Below are 20595 nucleotides of genomic sequence, written 5' to 3'. Positions count from 1 at the left end.
TCTTAATCAATACTTGTGAATAAGTCTTACTCCATTTTTTCATATTCACATTTAATCACTTTTTTCCACTTATACACCTAACAAAAATTACTGAATGCCAACTCTATAGCAGAAACTGTATGTCTTTATTAAGATTTGTTACATTACTTATTGTATTGACATATGATTTTATATGTCATATAAATGCCATGACATATAATTTTATAATTTTATAAAGTAAGCACATTAAAATAATAACATTTATTAAATTCCTACTTTTCCTAGCACATTTCTAAGTGCTTTTCATGTGTTAACTCATTTAATTCTCAAAGCAACTCTATTATTTCATGTTATAAGTGTGCAAAACTGAAGCTCAGAAGAATTAAGGCATGTTGGCAAGTTTGCATAGTTACTTAACTGATAGGACCAGTATTCAAACATAGGGAATGTGACTTTTTTGCTCTCAAACATATATTACACAAGCTCAATGATTAGGCCTATCATAAAATATGACCAATCCAACTATTTTCTTAATTGCAGCTTGATTAACTGAGATGTTTGCATCCTTTATAATTTAAAGCTCTCTACCTTAACTATATATTTTATACATATAAATTATGTATAATGTGTATATATGTACATATATACAGGCCATAAAAAAATTACGTCATCTTTAGAGTTGTTTGTTTAGGGAAATCCTGAATAATAAGACCTAAATGAGTGCTATGGAACAATTTAAGATAATGAGTATAAATATTGATTCTTTACCAGGTTCATTCAGAAATAACCTATACTGATTGGGCAAAAATTAACATGTTTATTTTAATAGACTCAATCACATTCATGAGTTTGATTCTACAACTGCTTTCAGACTCAAGGCACGTGTTGCCTTTAGGATTAGTGAAAGCCAATACAGCATGTCCCTGAGCACCCCCCGGTCCCCCACAGCCCCGGCTGTAAATACCGGTGAAATCCTCTGCAGTGTCTTTGGATTTGTGTTCCCTGACATGGAGAGCTGGCCACATCAAGCATTCCTTCAAAAACATTTATTTTATGACCACCATGTTCTGACCACTATATGGATAAATTCAGTGGGTTGTACTGCTTTACATAATTGAAAACTCCAATTTACGCAATTGAACCTTATAACCATATCAAAAAATCTATGGATTTACAAATTAACGGTAGGCAAGTTAGCATGGGGATTTTTGAACGTGAACATAAATTCAGGCTGAGAAAAAAAGTGGAGTTCTTCATTTTCCTGCCTTGTTTGGGAAACATGCTATATTCCCTTGTGGTTTACATTAATGATTTTATAGTAGGACAACTAGGCCATACCGAATTATAACAGAAATTTATTATTATAGTCAGGGAAAATTAAAAAAAAATACATCAAGGGGGATACAGTGCTTATCAAAAAATTAAATCTAAAACTTTACCCCCTTGAAATCTTCACTAATTTCTCCTTCCTTCCTTTCTCCCTTCCTTCCTCCCATCTCACTGTGTTGCCCAGGCTGGGCAATCTAGCTCACAGCAACCTCAAACTTCTGGGTTTAAGTGATCCTCCTGCTTCAGCCTTCTGAGTAGCTGGGACTACAGGTACCCACAACAACACTGGGATAATTTTTCTATTTTTAGTAGAGATGAGGTCTCGCTCTTGCTCAGGCTGGTCTCAAACTCCTGAGCTCAGGGGGGTCTTCTGGCCTTGGCCTCCCAGAGTGGTAGTTTTACAGGTGTGAACCACTGTACCTGGCTCTCTTTCATTTGTTTTTATTTGCCATCTTGTTACAGGTAAATATACTTTTAAAGCTTTCGGAAGGAAGTATCTCAAAGTAAATTATTCTACTGTAAACTAGCAGGAAAAAACCAATTTTCCATGTATCCCTTTTTAATTTCTAAAGAGAAACCAAGAAAAACATTGAAGCTATTTGTTTTGAAAAAAATTATGGCTTTTCTCTTCCTATAATGAAATCACTACATAATAAACAATTATTTATATAAATGTTACATAATTATATAAATATTGTACATTTTTTTCAACTCTGAGGTTGTTTTCCTTAATTTATTATTTTATTTAATTGGCTTACAAATTGAGGTTTATTTTAAAAACTGTTCTCTTGCAGTGAGTTTTTTTTTTTTTATTTCAGATTAATATGAGGGTACAAATGTTTAGGTTACATTGTTGTTGTTTTTGTTTTTAAGGTAAAGTTGAAGTTGTGGTTGAGTCCTTCACCTGGGGGGTGTGATGAATATCTTCCCACTGTGCACAGTAGGTGATTAGAGAGAAGTGCACAGCACATTATATGCCATTTGTAACCTCTGTCTTTCTGTACAATGGTGTGTTTATAATTCGCTGATTTTCCCCTTTGCTCCCTGATGGCAGAGACAGTGGCTGTGTTATTGGTTCTAATCCCTGCACCCAGCACCGTGTCTGGCACATACTCGGTGCTAAATAAACACTTGTTCTGTTCTGTTCTGAAAACATGCTTATACTTCGTTTTCAAAATCTATTGAAATAAAATGCATTTGGACACCATATTGTAAATACAGACAGCACCTGTCTCTGCCTTACATAGGTCCCAGGGGAATTGGTGCAATATGCCAACCAAACTTTTGGAGAAAGTCTAGCCAGAAATTCTGCGGGACTTGTGATGTCCACGATCAGCTCAAGAATCTCATTAGTGACAAAAAATTTGCATTTTGCCTAACAGTGTAAAGAGAGGAAACCAGGATGAGAACTTTCACATATGTTCATTTCCATTTCGTTTTTAACGAGGGGCAAGTATTGAGTCCGTGAACTCATGATCGTTCTCTCATCTGAAAGCCATCTGACATCTGGCCTTGCAGAACTTACAAATAGATTGATCAAAGGGTGGGAAGAGAAAATGAAAGGAAACAAAACTGGATTAGCATAACTTTTTATTAACCTGACTTAAAAAAAATTAAGAATAAAGGAAAGTATAGTTTTCTATACAGTGTTAAATAATTCAGTGTAATTCAGTCACCCAAGCACTCTATAGCTCTTATTTGCAGACAACTGGTCATTGGTTACATGATCTTTATGATGCATACTCCTAGCAATAATAAATATAGCAACTTCTTGAAAGCTTATTTTATGCCAGACATTATGCTTGTTACGTTTGATGTGTTACTTCCTGAATTTCACAAAAATCCTAGAAAAGAGGCTATTATTACTACTTAACAGAAGAGGAAATGGTGTTAGAGAAATCTCACAGCTTCTCAGTGTCAGGGTTAAAATTTAAACTTAAATTCTTAAGGACATCACTCACTGGCTTCCATAATCTAACTTGTCAATATAATTCCCTCTCACATTGACAACTCTCAAAGATAGGATGAAAGTCACTTCTAGATATTTTAAATAGTAAGCTATGATAACCCAGACTCTATTTACCATTAATTACAATTACCAAGTATGCTCCTTTTTTAAGTTTAATGTAATTATTGTCATTTTGATAATTTTCTCCTATTTTCTCTAGATAAAATACAGGGAGAATCTGATTAATGTGACTGATAATGTCTCTTCTAAAAATGACACTATGGCTCAGCACCCATAGCTCAGTGGTTACGGCACCAGCCGTATACACCGAGGCTGGCGGGATCAAACCCGGCCCGGGCCCCGCTAAACAACAATGATAACTACAACAACAAAAAAAATTAGTGGGGTATTGTTGTGGGCACCTATAGTCCCAGCTACTTGGGAGGCTGAGGCAAGAGAATTGCTTAAGCCCAAGAGTTTGAGGTTGTTGTGAGCTGTGTTGCTATGTCTACCAAGGGCGACATAGTGAGATTATCTCAAAAAAATAAAATAAATAAATAAATATGACATAATCTCTTTGAAACAAAACTAATTTTTCATATAAGCCTGAGAGATCTGGATTGTACCTGTAATGAGAGAACCAGCCCATTACAGGGAATCCCTTATAGCATCAAATTTTATTGTTTGTCATAATTGTGTGGTTATAAGGAAACAAAAGGTTTTTGGGCACCAGAAAGGCTGTGGTGACTAATTCCATTGTTCAAAATACTTAAATATTTATGCCTTTACCAATCAGAAACAGCGTCTTTTGGGCAACAGCTTGTCAGGATTAATAAAAATATCAAAGTTTAATGTCCAAGACATAAACAAATGATATACCATTAAAAATCCGGGTGAGATTAAAATCCCTATCACCCTGTTGCTACAGATGGTACATGATTTGCCTTTCCAACTAAATGACTCATTAAATCGATAATGCAATAAAGAGATGTAAAAAATCTCCAACTAACAGGTAGCCTTCTTTGCAACTTGTTATGAGCTATATCAGACAACACTCTCCTACTATTCAAAGCAAAGGAGGATGCCCTTCTATTGCCGCCAATACACTGTACCAAGCAGACTTGCATCTTAAGTTGCATAGCAATCATATCGTGGTGCGGAAGTTACAAAAGCATGAAAATGTTTCAATATCAGGTTCAAGTGAAGGGGAAAGATCAGCACCTACTGTGTTTAAGATGAGATCAACACCTAGCACTGGACATTCAGATTGGTTAATTTCTTTTGAAAAATGACTGTAGAAGTTTTTTTGTAATATTAATACAAGACCCCAGAGAACTTAAGCCATCATGAGTATGTAAGAAGCTAAATAAGTTTTAGTGAGTAGATTTTAAGTAAAACCTTTAATTATGGCTAATTTCAGGCGCTTCTCTTCTTTCACCTTTTCTGTGCTTTTACCAGTCTCTACTTTTCTGGATTCCCTTGGACATATCAGCTAAAGCTATTTATAAATGTGGTCAGAGCAACTACGATAGGCCTGATTCAACAGATAACAAAACATAGAAAAATAAAATTTATCGCCCAAGTTGAAGAGCAAGAATGTACATAGAAATGCAAAAGAAAGAAAAAGTATAATTCTAGACATAACAATATAGCTTGACACTGAAAGAGAACCAACTCTACCTTGCATTCTGGACAACCATGACTTGACTGCATTGATTCCAAGAGCGAGAGTGAGGGATACAACAGGAAAGTAGGAAAGACAGGAGAAAAAAGTTAGGAGCAGAAAAAGGAAAGAAAATATGAGAAAAGTAGTTAGAGGAACTATACCACCACCTATAAGTGACATAAAACAAACAAACAAAAATCTTAGAACTACAGTAAAATAATACCTCACAGATGTGATAAGTCCCAAGGTCTTGGACACTGTAGTAATTAGGAGTAACTTAATGAAAGAGCTAGGAATAGAGTCTGACCAGCTTATTAACTGCCTGTGAGGCAGCCCTCACCCAGCCGTGTTTGTTTGTCACGCTGCATGATGATGGCTGTAGGTGGGGCAGCCCCAATGGACTGACAGATTCAAGGTCCCTGACTGTTCTTTCTGGTTATCTGAGTTTGCAACGTTCTCATCGAAACATGTCCTATCATAAATAAAAGGTCCATATTCCCATATTGTCAAAAAGATGATACTCCAGGATATCACTGGAGAAGATAAGAAAAAAAAAATGACTGTTTATTTTTCTTCACTCATTAGCAACGGCTCATTAGAGGCAGATCTTTCACGATGATTTCCCCTGTCTCATAAAACTGTTATAAAATAACACTAGAGGTCAAATGACCCAACTCAAAGGCAGAATGAAGTTATTTATTTGCTGTTTTTGTTGTTATTTTTGTTATTCTTACTTTAAAAGAGATTGCTAAATTTGGCTACAAATACTATATGTAGATATAAATTAATGAAACATAAAATAAAAACTCTCCTGGGTTATGTGGCTAATAATATCACTTTGTTAAATCATTGAAGGTTTTTCAGAATGTGTGGTAAATTAAAACTAGCATGATTGTAGCAACAATTCTAAGTTTCTAAATAATATTATTGGGAAGCATGGAATTAAAGGCTGTATCCTGAATTTGATACAGCATCTGGCAATTTACAAATTATTTTCTGACTAGTATCTAATTCAGTTCTGAAAAAATAAAAATTATGCTTCTGCCTACTTGGCTCTCCATATGGACAAGGAAACTGAACCTCAAAGAAATTGGTGATCTGCCTGTGGTGAGATAATTACCAAGCAGCAGATTCAATTGCAGTGTCTAATTTGGATCCTGTTCAGACAAACCAACTACAGTCAAAGAACACACTTTGTATGATTTCGATGCTTTTAAATTTGCTGAGGGTTGTCTTTGGCCCTGAAAACAGTCTATTTTGGTGAATGCTCCATGTCTACTTGAAAAAGAATGTGTAATTTGCTATCAATGGGTGCCATGTTCTATAAATATAAATTAGGTCATCAAAAGAACTAGGAAAATATTATGAGGCACCTGAGGAAATTAAGGAATTAGTTGACAATTGAAAAATTACATGGTTCTGTATGGTAGTAAAATTATTTTTTAAAAATTAGTTATCTTTCTGAAACATATACTAAAATATTTGCATAAATATTATTATAGCTGGGAGTTACTTCAGAATAATTTGAATGAAGGGAGAAAATAAGGATTAAAAATGAAACATGATTGGCCAGTAAGTGATGACTGCTGAAGTGACAGATATATACACTGGATCATTATTATATTCTCTTTACTTCTGGACCAAATTGAAAATTTCCAAGTAAAAAGTAAGATTCAAATGTCACTCACCAAATGAAAAGAAAAATGAACAAAAACCCCCAGATTTTTCAAATTACCATATCAGAGTTCTTTTTATTATACCTCCGCATATTGATTATTCATATTTCATTATGCTAATTTGGCTAATATAAATTGTTCAGCTAGAGTATAATAATTTGTACAGCCCAAATCACTGGTTTGAAACCATTCTTGAGTACTGATTTATATACCAGAACTCAGCAATTTGCACTTCTTTTGTGAAAATTAAATACTTCCAAAAAGCACTTGCCTTATATTAACAATTTTTATATCACAAGAGAGATTCAAAGAGTATTTATCATTTATCAAAGTCAACACTTCAAATTTAACTTTTCAAAAGTTATTTTTAAAACACTGATTTGGAAATACTCATATAAATAAAGATACACTGGAGGCATTTAATAACATCTAATATATTGGATAATACACACATCCTATGAAAATAAATTGTAACTTATAAGTCCTTGAACACTGGTTTCTCACGTAAATTTGGGAACAGTAAACTAATTCCTTAAATCTGCTACAAAAAAGTCCTTACATTATTTCACAATCTAATTGGTCATCCCTCACAGAAGTAGTGTCCAGAATCGAAATGCTGATTTATTGTCCTGGAAGCTAATTTTATTATTATCACTGCTCTTCTACAACCCTTTAAGGCTTAATTACAAATTTTTAATTCCACCTTATCTACTAATTGGGAATAAATAGGATGTGTGGAGAAAACTAAGGGAAAGATAATAAACCCAATTAAAGTGAGAATTTGAAGTAAGAAAGTGGAAGACACTGTACTACTATGCTACATTTTAACCATAGGATACGTAGAAGATATGGCCTTTTACTTACCCTCGCCCAGGAAGAAGATACACTTTAACAAAAGGGTCAGAATAACCATTGTTGTCTCGAGGGACAAGATTTCTTGCTTGAAGAATATGTATTATAAGATTTCCAAGATCATAGTTGATTTGCAGCTTTAGGGGACAGCAAAATATTCCATAATTTAAAATTATGTTAGACATTATCAGTCGATATTTATCAGTTTTTTTAATTCTTATAAGAAGCAGCCTTTTTCATTTTATTTGAAATAGAACAGACCAATTAATGTCTAATTTAATTGGGAGCTCCCAGGCATGTTTTAATTCCCAGTAAACATGCTGTTCATTCTTTCCACAGTGAAAAGGCATGACTTGAAAGGCAAAGGCTTCCAGGCATGGTCTAAAATTTATTTAGTAGGAAAATCATACAGTGAATACTAGTTACAATTTTAAACTAAATTTCTTATCTTAGGAAAATAGTAAATGTTAACATTCATGATTACAATTAACCAGAACTTTAAAAACTAATTGGGTAAATTTGCCATAAATTGTCATTTGTATTTTGCCAAATAATTATCGGCAGGTGGGATGGTTATTTAAAGATAAAGCTGTCAGTACTAGAAAATATAGATTTTATCTCTTCCTACATTGTATTATCTGATGTTAAATCTATACATGTAGTTTTTCTTTCTGTTTTTGCTTTCTTAATAGAGTAAGAAGTTAAGAAAATATATATTCTTTTAATTTTAGAAGCTGAAAAACAAAAAAGAGGCATTGCTCCTTAGTTGTTCATGGGCTACTCCAGCATTTGTGATTGAGTAGTACATAACTTGCATCCATGCAGAACAGATTTGCTATGTTTATACTAAAAATAGAATAATTTAGTGAGTCACACTTTCCTGTAAAACTTCAAAATTAAAATGAATCCTCATTTTAGCATAACTTGGATCTGAACCTTTAATTACCTCAGTTCAGAAAAGCCTAGAGAGTTTCTCTGACCATAAATGTGGAAACATAAAATATCACGTAAGAAAGGAGAAGTTTAGAACTATGTACCATAATGAAGTAACTCAGTGCAATAAGGAGGTAATGAAATACAGAATATGAAACAATCTGTAATTAATATCACTGAAATTTATAACAGCTTCCAAATCTTTAGTTAAGGAGAAATACTTCCCCATGCTGTCCTTTCTCTGCCAGCCTTGGAGTCCAATTTGAATTGATGAACCATCAAAATTATTTCTTATTGAAATAAAAGCTTTCAGGCTACCCTAAGAGAGTGCTTTGCAAAATTGACTCTGTATGGCCATGGAGGACTCCTGGAGGTTGTCAGGGTCAGTTCTGGGAGCAAGTGGGATGGTCCCCACAGTTTTCAACTGCAGCAGCTCCAGCGTTGGCAGATTCATGGCGTAGTTGTCTACATAAGGTTTCATTTGAAATGAGGTTTTGCTAAAAGAAAATAATTATAACCACAACAATAATAAAAATAATAATAACTGAAACCAGAGCCTTAAGAAAATATCCCTTAAGGCTGTAGTTTCAGTTATTATTATTTTAGTAAATGTGGAATGTAAAGGTCTTAGCAAAATAACTAAGAAAATGCCAGGAAGGCTATGTTAACTAGTGTGATGAAAATGTGTCAAACGGTCTATGAACCAAGTGTATGGTGCCCCATGATCATACTAATGTACACAGCTATGATTTAATAAAAAAAAATAAAAATAAAAAATAAATAAATAAAAGAAAATATCCCAATAGTTAAAAAGAAATATTGCTGGGGTAAATTTCAACTACAGAATTAAATCTTTGCTCTTAAGTGAGAGCAAAACAAAATTTAAAAAACATAAAAAAACAAAAAAGAAACACAACAAATGGTTATTTTTTTTTTAACTTCCAAGAACAGAAGTTAAAAAAAATGGTCAGAGAATGATATTAAGAATTAGAAATCCCAGCATTTTCTTTGCTGCTTGTGAAATGAAGAAAGATGAGGTCTGATGAAACACAGGCTTTCCAGAAGTGGAGACAGCACAGAAATCAAAATCTGGAGTAGTATTTAGTAACCAGGCTCAGGACTTTTCATTTCTCCTAAGTAAGGTCTCTTATTCTGCTCTTTTTCTGTTTCCACATTGACACACCACTTTTGCTTGTTATCACTGTTTGGCTAGATAGTCACTTAATTGATTTATTTGCCTTTGTAATATTTCTTATAAGCCACTGCCATGTGAATTATTACTGCACATTCTTTTCAAATAGTCTCTCTCAACCAAAATATTTAGGGGTCATGCTATATTACATACTGGCTAACATCCCTAGGCTTGTGTTCAAAGTTCTTTTTCTTTAGTCTCAACCTGTCCCTCAAAGCTGAACTCTTCATTTCATTACTGGTATCTTTCCTTGTACTATTTCTTCTTCCAGGAACACCCCACCTCTTTGTCTAAGCTTATCCTCAAATTAGTTTATATCTTTACCCTTCGCAAAGTCATTTGTAAAAATTTCTTCTGGAAATGTGTTGGAGATGTAGCTACAGTGGTCTCTTTCCTTTATCTGCAAATTATTATCTTCAAATAATTATCATTTTATATTGTGTCAATTATCTCCAGGTGACATTTCTTATCTGGTATCACCTGAAGTTTTTCTTTTTTTGTTTTTTTTTGTGATCTGCATGATGAAATGTATTTTATATTACTATGTAACACACAAATACAGAAACGCATACATACAGAACTACATATGAATATAGAACATATACATACAGAAAAAAGATAACAAGCTAAACTCCTTTATTCTATTTTCCTGGTTAAAAATCTCTTAAATTGATTTTATAACTTACAAAATGGCCATGACTCACGATATGAAAAACACTTTTCTATAAAAATTATTCAGCACTTATTTAGCAATTTGTTCATCACAGGAAGAACAAAAACCATTAGACTCATGAAATTCTTAAAGAGAAAACTTCAAATTCCCATGTCCTAGATGCACTAAAGTATAAAGTGGTGAGGCACAAAATCTGTTGATAATGCTAAGGTGTCAGGCAGATTTCAAAGTATAGGAATCCATAGCTCTGATCAGATTTCATAATTCGTACATTGTACTAATACATTATTATTAATACTCTATAAAATTGCTCTTCCCTTTACAATTCTGTATGTGTTCACATTAGGAATGATCCTAACAGTATGTTTACAATTTCAATAGACTAGTGGCAAAATCTACCCCAAAATGTGATATGATGTCTAAAAACATTCATACCTGAATTTCCCCCGTAATTGGATGAGAGACAACCTTTGTTGCATCAGTAGGCTGCAATATTAAAGAACATATATTAAATTAGTAGATAAACTCTTCATAGAATTTATTATTTCATCACGTTCTAAAATTAATTTTTATTTGGTCAGAGCACACTGCCTGGAAAATACATTCCATACATTTGGCTGCTGCAGAACAATGGTGTCTACTTGTACTTTTTAATACATGTTTAATTTCATAGTTACATAAATCTGTTCTTCATTTTTATAATCCCACTTTGAAGGAATTTTCTTTTGTCATATTACTTTTCTTATTTATCATTCCTGTTTATCTTTTTCTATTTTAAAATTTCAGATTAATATGAGGGTACAAATGTCTAGATTTACATAGTTTTAATTTCTAAGGTAAAGTTCAAGTTGTAGTTGGGCCCTGAACACCTCCTACTGTGCATATTATGTGAGAACCTGTCAATCATCTTCCCCCTCTGTCTTTCCCCCTTGCTAGCCATTATTTGTGTTTTTGTTTTGTGTGGGTGTATAGTTGTTTATATACTGGTTTCATAATAGTACTGAGTACATTAGGATACTTGTTTTTCCATTCTTGTGATACTTTACTAAGAAGAATGTGTTTCAACTCCATCCAGGTAAATACAAAAGATGTCAAGTCTTCATCGTTTTTAATGGCTGAATAGTACTCCATGGTGTACGTATACATATTCCAGAAATAACCACACACACACGCACACACACACACACTCGAAACCAAACAATAGCAGTATATATTGGGGAATTACTTTTAACAGGTGCATACCAAAGGGGGGTGTTCAGAGATTATACTTTCTGAACTATCACCCCCAATCTATGTAGCCAATAAAAATGAGTACAAGAATTATAATGTATTGGTAGTGAGGAGCTTCTCTTTGAGGTTATAAGTCAAACTTATCCAGATTAAAATTATGGCTGCAATCACCACAGGTGACATCAAACAGGTAAAATAATTCTTTGAATCTCAGTGTTTTCATCTGCAGAGTGGGTTGGATGCTTACCTATCATCTAAATGAATTATTACACATGAACCAAATTATATAATGTCAGATGCAATAGTCCTGGTTATTAAGAATGACTACTGTGTTTATAATATTATGACCATGTTAAACCTAAAATCACTGTAATCTTAAAATTGTAGCATGAGTAAGTTATATTTCTCCTTTACATACTTGATTGAGATTGAAGAAAGTAATACTAAAAAATTAAAGCAAAAATCTCAGGACAAGTCCTCAATGCATAGTTGAAAATACATGGATAATAGAGAGGTTTATTGTAGTAATCACCAAGAGTTTGGGAACTTTTCCCAAACAAAACATAATAAGTAAACTTCACTGCAGTTTGAACCCAATAGTTTTTCCAAATAAAATGAGATGCTTTTCGAGGCCCTAGAACTATTTTGAGGGTCATTTGTACTCCAAATTACCCAATTATTAGTCATTCTATATACTTTCAAGTTAGCATACAACTTGAACTAGCAATGTGTAAATTTCAATGCTAAAAGACCTATTTCTAGAAAAAAATGATGTAAGATTTAGGAATTTCCACTTTTATTTATGAATTAATTGTGTTTACATACTTGTGTGCAATTATTTTCAAATATTCCAGATATAACCCCCCCCCCAAAAAAAAAGAAAAACAGTAAGAGTATACTTTGAAAATATGTATACCAATGGGGGGCATTTCAAAGATCATAATGACCAGTGAAGCCCCCCCCCTTGGTCTGCAGCCAATAATATGGAGTACAAAAACTATAATGTATTGATGCTGATGAGCTTCCATTTGAGGTAATGAGGCAAACTGCTTCAGATTGAAATTCTGGCTGGAATCACCACATGTGACCTCAAACAGGTAAATGAATTTTTGGAATCTCAGTTTTTCATTTGTAGAGTGGGAGGGATTACTTTTCATGTAAAATCAATTATTACATGTACTGATTTATATAATGACTGATGCAACAGTCATGGTTATTACGTATGCCCACCACGTTTGTACTATGCTCACCATGTGAAACCAAAAATCATTGTAACTCTAAAATTGTAGTAAAAGTAAATTAAATTTCTCTTTTAGATACTTGAGCTGAGCATAAAGAAAGTAAACGCTGATTTGCAAAATCAGAGGGAACGGTCTCAGGATATGTCTGTGGTGCATAGTGGAAAATATCTGGAGAATAGGGAGATCCACTGTAGTATTCCCCAATAGCTCAGGAACTCTTCCCAAATGAAATAAAGTAAATAAACATCATTGCACTTTGGAGCCATTAATTTTTCCAAATAAAATGAGATGCCTTTCAAGGCTGTAGAACCATTTAGGGGGTCATACGTCCTTCAAATTGTCCAACTAATTTTTTTTTCTATATACTGTCAAATCAGCATACAACTTGAAGTAGCAATGTATAAATTTCAATCTTTAAAAAAGTATTTCTGGAAAAATGATGAAAGAGTATAGGACTTTCCACATTTGAGTATGGATAAATTGTGTTGGCATACCTGTGTGTAAATATTCTCAATTATTTCAGAAATAACCATAGAAAAGAAGTTCAGAGCATACTTTCAACAGGTGCATACCAAAGGGGGAGGGTTTTAGAGATCATTATGCACCCCCAAATATGGACAAGCACAATTATAATATATTTGTGGTGATGAGCTTCAGTTTGAGCTTATAGTCAAATTGTCCAGAGTGAAATTCTGGCTTCAATTACCATATGTGACCTCAAGCAGGTAAATGAATTTTTTGAATCTCAGTTTTTCTTCTGTAGAGAGTGTGTGTGTATGTGTGAGCTTACATTTCATCTGAAGTCAATTATTATGCATGCGCTGATTTATATAATCAGTTTGCATAAAATGCTTGCATGCTCGCGTGCAATTATTTTCAAATATTCCAGAAATAACCACAAGAAAAGCATTAAGAGCATACTTTCAACAGGTGCATACCAATGGGAGAGTTCAGAGATCACAGTGTTCTCTGAGACCACCCCCCATCAATATGCAGATGATATTAAGGACTACAAGAATTGTAATATATTGGTGGTGATGAGTTTCAATTTGTACTTATGAGTCAAACTGATCTAGACTAAAATTCTGGCTTGAATCACCACATGTGACCTCAAGCAGGTAAATGAATTTTTTGAATCTTAGTTTTTCATCAGCAGAGTATGGTTTAGGGGTTTACTTTTCATGTAAAATCAATTATTACATATGAACCCATTTATATAATGACTGATGCAACATTCATGGTTATTAAGTATGCACACTATGTAATATTCTCACCAGGTGAAACCAAAAATCACTGTAACCCTAAAATTGTAGTAAAAGTAAATTTAATTTCTCTTTTAGATACTTGAGTTGAGCATAAAGAAAGTAAAACACTGATTTGCAAAGTCAAACCAAAGGCCTCAGGACATGTCTGCAGTGCATAATGGAAAATATCTGGAGAATAGGGAGGTCTACTGTAGTATTCCCCAAAGGCTCAGGGATTTTTCCCAAATGAAATAAAGTAAATAAACATCATTGCTCTTTGGACCCATTAATTTTTCCAAGCAAAATGAGATGCTCTTCAAGGCCTTAGAACTATTTGGGGGGGGTGTCATTTGTCCTCCAAATTCGCTAATCACTTTTTGTTCGATATACTGTCAAATCAGCATACAACTTGAAGCAGCGATATGTAAATTTCAATGCAAAAGGAAGTATTTCTGGAAAAACGATGGAAAAATATCGGGGTTTCCATGTTTGAGTATGAATAAATAGTGTTTGCATACCTGTGTGCAATTATTTTCAAATATTCCAGAAATAACCACAAAACAGTGAAAGTACTTTGGGGAACCACTTTCAACACATGCATTCTAATGGTCCCTGGTTCAGAGATCATACTGATAACCCCATGTGTATACAGCCGGAAAAATGGAGTACAAGTATTATAATGTATTGGTAGTCATGAGCTTCTGTTTGAGGTTATGAGTCAAACTGATCCTAATTAAAATTCTGGCTGTAATTACCACTGGTGACCTTAGCATTAGCAGTTAAATAAATGTTTTTATGTTTAGTTTTTTCATCTGTAGAGTGGGTGGGAGCCTACCTTTTGTCTAAAATCAATTATTATACATAAATCAATTTATACAGTGTCTGATGTAACAGTAGTAGTTATTAAGTATGCCCACCACGTATGTATCATTTTGGTCATGTTATTCCTAAAATCATTGTTACCCTACAATTGTTGTCAAAATAAATTAAATTTCTCTTTTAGATACTTGATTGAGAATAAAGAAAGTAGACACTGATTTCCAAAATTAAAGCAAAATGTTTCAGGACTGGTCCTGGGTGCATTGTTGAAAATATTTTGGGAATAGTCACGTCTAATGTAGTTTTCCAAGAAGGTTCAACATTAGTCAGGTCTAATGTTGTTTGCCATACAAAACAACATAAATGAACTGCATGGCAGTTTGCTCCCCTTAGTTTTTCCAATCAAATGAGATGCCATTTAAGGACCTAGAGAATAAACATTGAACCCAACAGCAACAGAGATCTTCATATCCTAATAAATTCATGGAATCTATATAACGTTATGCTACATGACAGCTGTGTCAAAGATGAGATTGAGAAGGAAATCATTAAATTTCTTGAACAAAACAATAATGAAGCCAGAAGCTGTCAAAACCTGTGGGACACTGCAAAGGCTGTCCTAAGAGGCAAATTTATGGCACTGGATGCCTTTATCAAGAATACAGAAAGAAAACGGTCTGTGAAGCTAGTGAATGATGCCCCATGATCATATCAATGTACACAGCTATGAGTCAATAAAAAAAATAAATAAATAAAAAAGTAAAAAAAAAAAAAAAAAAAGAATACAGAAAGAGAGCAAGTTGACAACCTGATGGGTCATCTGAAGTAACTAGAAAAGGAAGAACAATCCTACCCCAAACACAGCAGAAAAAAAGAAGTAGGCAAAATTGAAGCAGAATGAAATGAATTTGAAAACACAAGAACCATTCAGAAGAATCACTGGAACAAAAAATTGGGTCTTTGAGATTAATAAAATTGATAAATCCTTGGCCAGACTAACCAGAAACAGAAAATAAGATCTCTAATAATTTCAATCAGAAACGAGAAAGGGAAAATGACAACAGACACCACAGAAATAGAAAAGATCCTTAACAATTACTATAAAAACTGTCCCCAGAAATATGAAAATGTAGAGGAAATGGATCAATACCTGGAAACCCATTATTTGCTTAAACTCAACTAGAAATAATTAGAATTGTCCTTATTGAAAACACTGTGGAAGCTACTCCAAAATTAAAACTAGAACCACCACATGATGCAACAATCCCGTTTTACATACTGGGACTATATCTAAAGGAAATGAGATCAGTGTGTTGAAAGACATCTGCGTTGCCATCTTTACTGCAGCACTATCTACAGTGGCCCAGACACTGGAATCAACCTAAGTATCCATCAGTGGATGGTAGAGAAAACTACTCGGCCTCAAAAAAGAAGAAACTGTCATTTGTGACATTATGGATGAACTTGGAGACATGATATTAAGGTGGGACAATTCAGGCATGATATCTCTCATATGTGGAATCCAAAAATGTTCAACTCATGGAGGAGAATGGTGATTTCAAGGTGTTGTGAGGAAGGGAAGGATTGGTCAAAGGGTACAAAATTTCTGTTATATAGGAGAAATATGTTCAAATGATCTATTGTACAACATGGTGACTACAGTCAATCACAATTATCTTCTTGAAAATTGCTAAGAAAGTAGATTTTAAGTGTGTCACCTAAAGAAGTTATGAGTGAGGTAATGTTAATCAGCTCAATTTAGCCATTTAAAATGTGTCCATATGAATATTTCAGAGCATCATCTTGTACAGGATAGATTTATATAACTTTTGTATGTGAATTAAAAAATAAATAAATAATTAAAAACATAATTAATATTGCATTATATAGTAGTTACTAAATTTGAGAAGAAATTGTCTTCAAATATATTAAAATTATATTTTGATAACATAGAAACATCTAAAAAACAATCTAGTACTAATTAGATTGTCATTTGATTGGACTAATTTATAAATTATTTTATAGCAATTATTAAAATAGAGACTCCATGAGGCAACTCTTCAAAATTAACACAAAACTGCATGTGGTAAAATGCAGTTGTGTTAAAATCTATTTTGAAATTCAGTCTAACTGTCCTTGAAATCACTTTGTTAGCGAAGTTTTGCTATATTTAATTTGAAACAAGTCATTTTATAATGCAACAATTAAGGTCAACCTATCTTTGTTGTTTGCTTCTGAATAAAAGAGTTTTTTTGTGACATAGGCTGTATTTTTGTAGTTAGTAAAACAAATTTTTATTGTTGCAGGTTCATCGAGGGTACATAGAATTATGTTACACTGTTTGCATTTGTTAAGTAAAGTCCCTCTTATAATTGTGTCTTGCCTCCAAGAGGTGTGCCATACACGGTAACCCCTCTTTCTTCCCCCACATTGAGTTGATTTGAGGTTTTCTCTTACGTCAGTATGTATTAGATCATCTACTGGCTTCATATTACAATAGAGTACATTCTTGCTTCTCCATTCTTGTGACGCTTTCCTAAGAATAATGTGTTCCAACTTGTTCCAGATTAATACAAAAGATGTAGTGCCCATCTTTTTTAATGGCTGAATAGTATTCCATGGTATACATATACCACAGCTTGCTAATCCATTCCCAGATTGGTGGGCATTTAGGTCATTGCTACATTTTGGCAATTGCAAATTGAGCTGTGATAAACAGTCTAGTGCAAATGTCCTTGTGACAAAATGATTTTTGTTCTTCTAGGTAGATGCCTAATAATGGGATTGCAGTTCTGTGAGGATTCTCCATATTTCCTTCCAAAAAGGTTGTATTAATATACTTTATTTTTTGATGTCACAAGCATAGCCTGCCTCTCCCATATATCTCACCACATAAAGACAAACTTGTACTCATGTTTGAGCACAAGAATATTTTCCCTATGTATTTATTAACCATAGTGTTAGTTTTTCTTAGAAATCCAACTTATGAGCCACAAATCATAAAGTGTCTACATTTTCATCTGCTCTTTATAAGGTTAAAAATTAATTCTATGTTCCCTTTTAATTCCCTACCAACTTTGAGATAATAGTTTTGGAAACATTTATTTCAAATGAAGATTTGCAATAAGAAAACATTATTAGTATGGAATTAGGAATAAAATTCAAAATAGTGATAATACATTACTGTTTCCTCTTATTTCTTATATCTTAAATTCTCTCACTAGGTCTTTTTCACTTTTTACTTAAATATAAAATCTAATGTAATGTCTATCTTTTTTTATTTCCAAAAAGATGCAAAGCTAATATTCTACACACACACACACACACACACCCCAACTCATGAAATAGCTAAGAAAAAGATCCAAGAAAAATGAAGCATGGGGCATTTTTTCAAGTTCCTCATAATAATAACCACTGAAATATTTTACAAGATACGGAAATACATTGTTTTGGTATATGTTGATTAGTTACACGCTCAGAAGAGGAAAAATGTTTTTGTTTTGATAGATTATCAGGATATGATAAATCACACACACAAAAAAAACCATTAGAAAATGATGCTGCCTGTCTTGTCTCTGTGTGAATGAAGGGTTAGTGTCCCCGGCACACCTCTCACCTTGCTGCTGCTGTGCTTCTTCTTGCTCACCGACGGTGACCCTGGTTGCCCAGGGCTGGGAACTGAACTGGATCCCGCTGATGTAGGACCTGAATGAACGTGAGATCCTTTTTCAATTACTGATGACAAAACCAGTGGTGACTGCTGTAGAGAAACCTTCTGGAGTTCTGCTGCCAATTGCTTAGGATCAACCCCGGGGGATTTTGCTTTATCCACTACAAAAAAATGAAATAGTTTTATATATTTATTTCTTTCATGGACATTTAATAAAATAGAACTATTTGAGTTCTAGGTAAAAAAGCAAGATGTTATGTATAAAGTAAGCTAAACTTTTAAAATTAAATTAACTTAGGACATTTTCATATATCCATTCTTAAGGAATTCTAGAAATGTGACATAACTTAGCAATTATGAATTGGGCTGCAATAAACATTCTAGTACAAATATCTTTGTTATAATGTGATTTTTGGTCTTCCAAGTGCCCATCGATCCACAAATGGATTAATAAACTGTGGTATATGTACACCATGGAATATTATGCAGCCTTAAAGAAAGATGGAGACTTTACTTCTTTCATGTTTACATGGATGGAGCTGGAACATATTCTTCTTAGTAAAGTATCTCAAGAATGGAAGAAAAAGTATCCAATGTACTCAGCCCTACTATGAAACTAATTTATGGCTTTCACATGAAAGCTATAACCCAGTTATAATCTAAGATTATGTAGAAGGGGGAGAGGGAGGGGAGGGAGGGGAGAGGATGGTCAGAGAGAGGGTGATTGGTGGGATTACACCTGAGGTGCATCTTACAAGGGTACATGTGAAACTTAGTAAATGTAGAATATAATTGTTTTAACACAATAACTAAGAAAATGCCAGGAACGCTATGTTAACCGGTGTGATGAAAATGTGTCAAATTGTTTATAAAACCAGTGTATAGTGCCCCATGATCACATTGATGTACACAGCTATGATTTAATATTAATTAAAAAAAAAGAAAAGCGACATAATGTTAAATTACAAAGGGCAATTGAAATTCCCATTATATCTTCAAAAGTTTTTCTTAATGTTTTACATACAGAATTGTATAAATGATGCAATATCCTATTTTATCCATTGGACTTAATTTGTATGATTAGCTTCCCTTCTCTAAATCTTATATAATTCTCTAAGATGAAAATTTCAAGGAGTACATTTATATTCGTAAATGTAGTACAATTCTTGTAGGACTTAGTGTGCTCTGTTTACTACAGTAACCTAGACTCCTAAATTGTGGTATAAGCATAAGAAATGCTCAAAAAATAGATTTAACTCTTTTAACAGATTAAACATCAGAAAAAAGTAGTCACTTTTAATTTTATAATTCATTTAATAAATTTGTGGATTATATCTGTTATCTAAGAGTTAAATCTATTTCTTATATACTTATGAAATTATGTGTTGATTTTTATTATAAAAAGGCACTCAAGGCTTGGCGCCTGTCGCACAGTGGTTATGGCGCCGGCCACAAACACCCAGGCTGGCAGGTTCGAACCTGGCCTGGGTCAGCTAAACAACAATGACAACTGCAACAAAAAAATAGCTGGGCATTGTGGTGGGTGCCTATAGTCCCTGCTACTTGGGACTAAGAGAATTGCTTGAGTACAAGAGTTTGAGGTTGCTGTGAACTGTGATGCCACGTACTCTACTGAGGGCAACATAGTAAGACTGTGTCTCAAAAACAAACAAACAAACAAAAAAACACTCAAAAAGTTCAGGAATGAGTGTTTCAAAATCTAGTTATGCTAAAAAGAATCAAGTATATCTACAAATTATATAATACCTGGCCAGGGATGGTGCCTCACACCTGTAAACCCAGCACTTTGGGAGGACATAGTGTGAAGAGCTCTTGAGGTAATATATATAACATATGAGACCCTGTCTCTACAAAAAAATAGAAAAATTAGCCAAAATGGTGGGATGAGCCTATAGTCCCAACTATTTTGGAGGCTGAGGCAGGAGCATCACTTGAGCCCAGGAGGTCAGCCAGTGAGCTAGGATCTAGCCACTGTACCCTAACTCTGGCAACATAGCAAGACCCTGCCTAAAAAACAAAATAAAAGAAAATTAAAAAATAAAAATTACATAAGACCCAAAAAATGGGGTCCATAAATTGCTTTATAAAATGAATTTATTAAAAAAAGTTAAAACTATGAGCT

At 33.6% G+C, this 20595-nt stretch overlaps 1 protein-coding gene across 1 annotated transcript in view; it reads right to left on the bottom strand.

Annotated features, from left to right (window-relative positions):
- Positions 1–20595, bottom strand: part of PCLO (piccolo presynaptic cytomatrix protein) — a 376239-nt gene that overhangs the window by 67903 nt on the left and 287741 nt on the right. The window contains exons 13-16 of the mRNA XM_053609602.1: positions 18399–18613; positions 10684–10734; positions 7463–7587; positions 4937–4963 (exon numbers count right to left, since the gene is read on the bottom strand). Coding sequence (XP_053465577.1) covers positions 4937–4963; positions 7463–7587; positions 10684–10734; positions 18399–18613 — 418 coding nt within the window. The remainder of the gene's footprint in view (positions 1–4936; positions 4964–7462; positions 7588–10683; positions 10735–18398; positions 18614–20595) is intronic.

This window comes from Nycticebus coucang, chromosome 11 (assembly GCF_027406575.1).
Source record: "Nycticebus coucang isolate mNycCou1 chromosome 11, mNycCou1.pri, whole genome shotgun sequence".
NCBI lineage: Eukaryota > Metazoa > Chordata > Mammalia > Primates > Lorisidae > Nycticebus > Nycticebus coucang.
The sequence above is the reverse complement of the archived record's forward strand: the minus strand, read 5'-3'. Positions and strand labels throughout refer to the sequence as shown.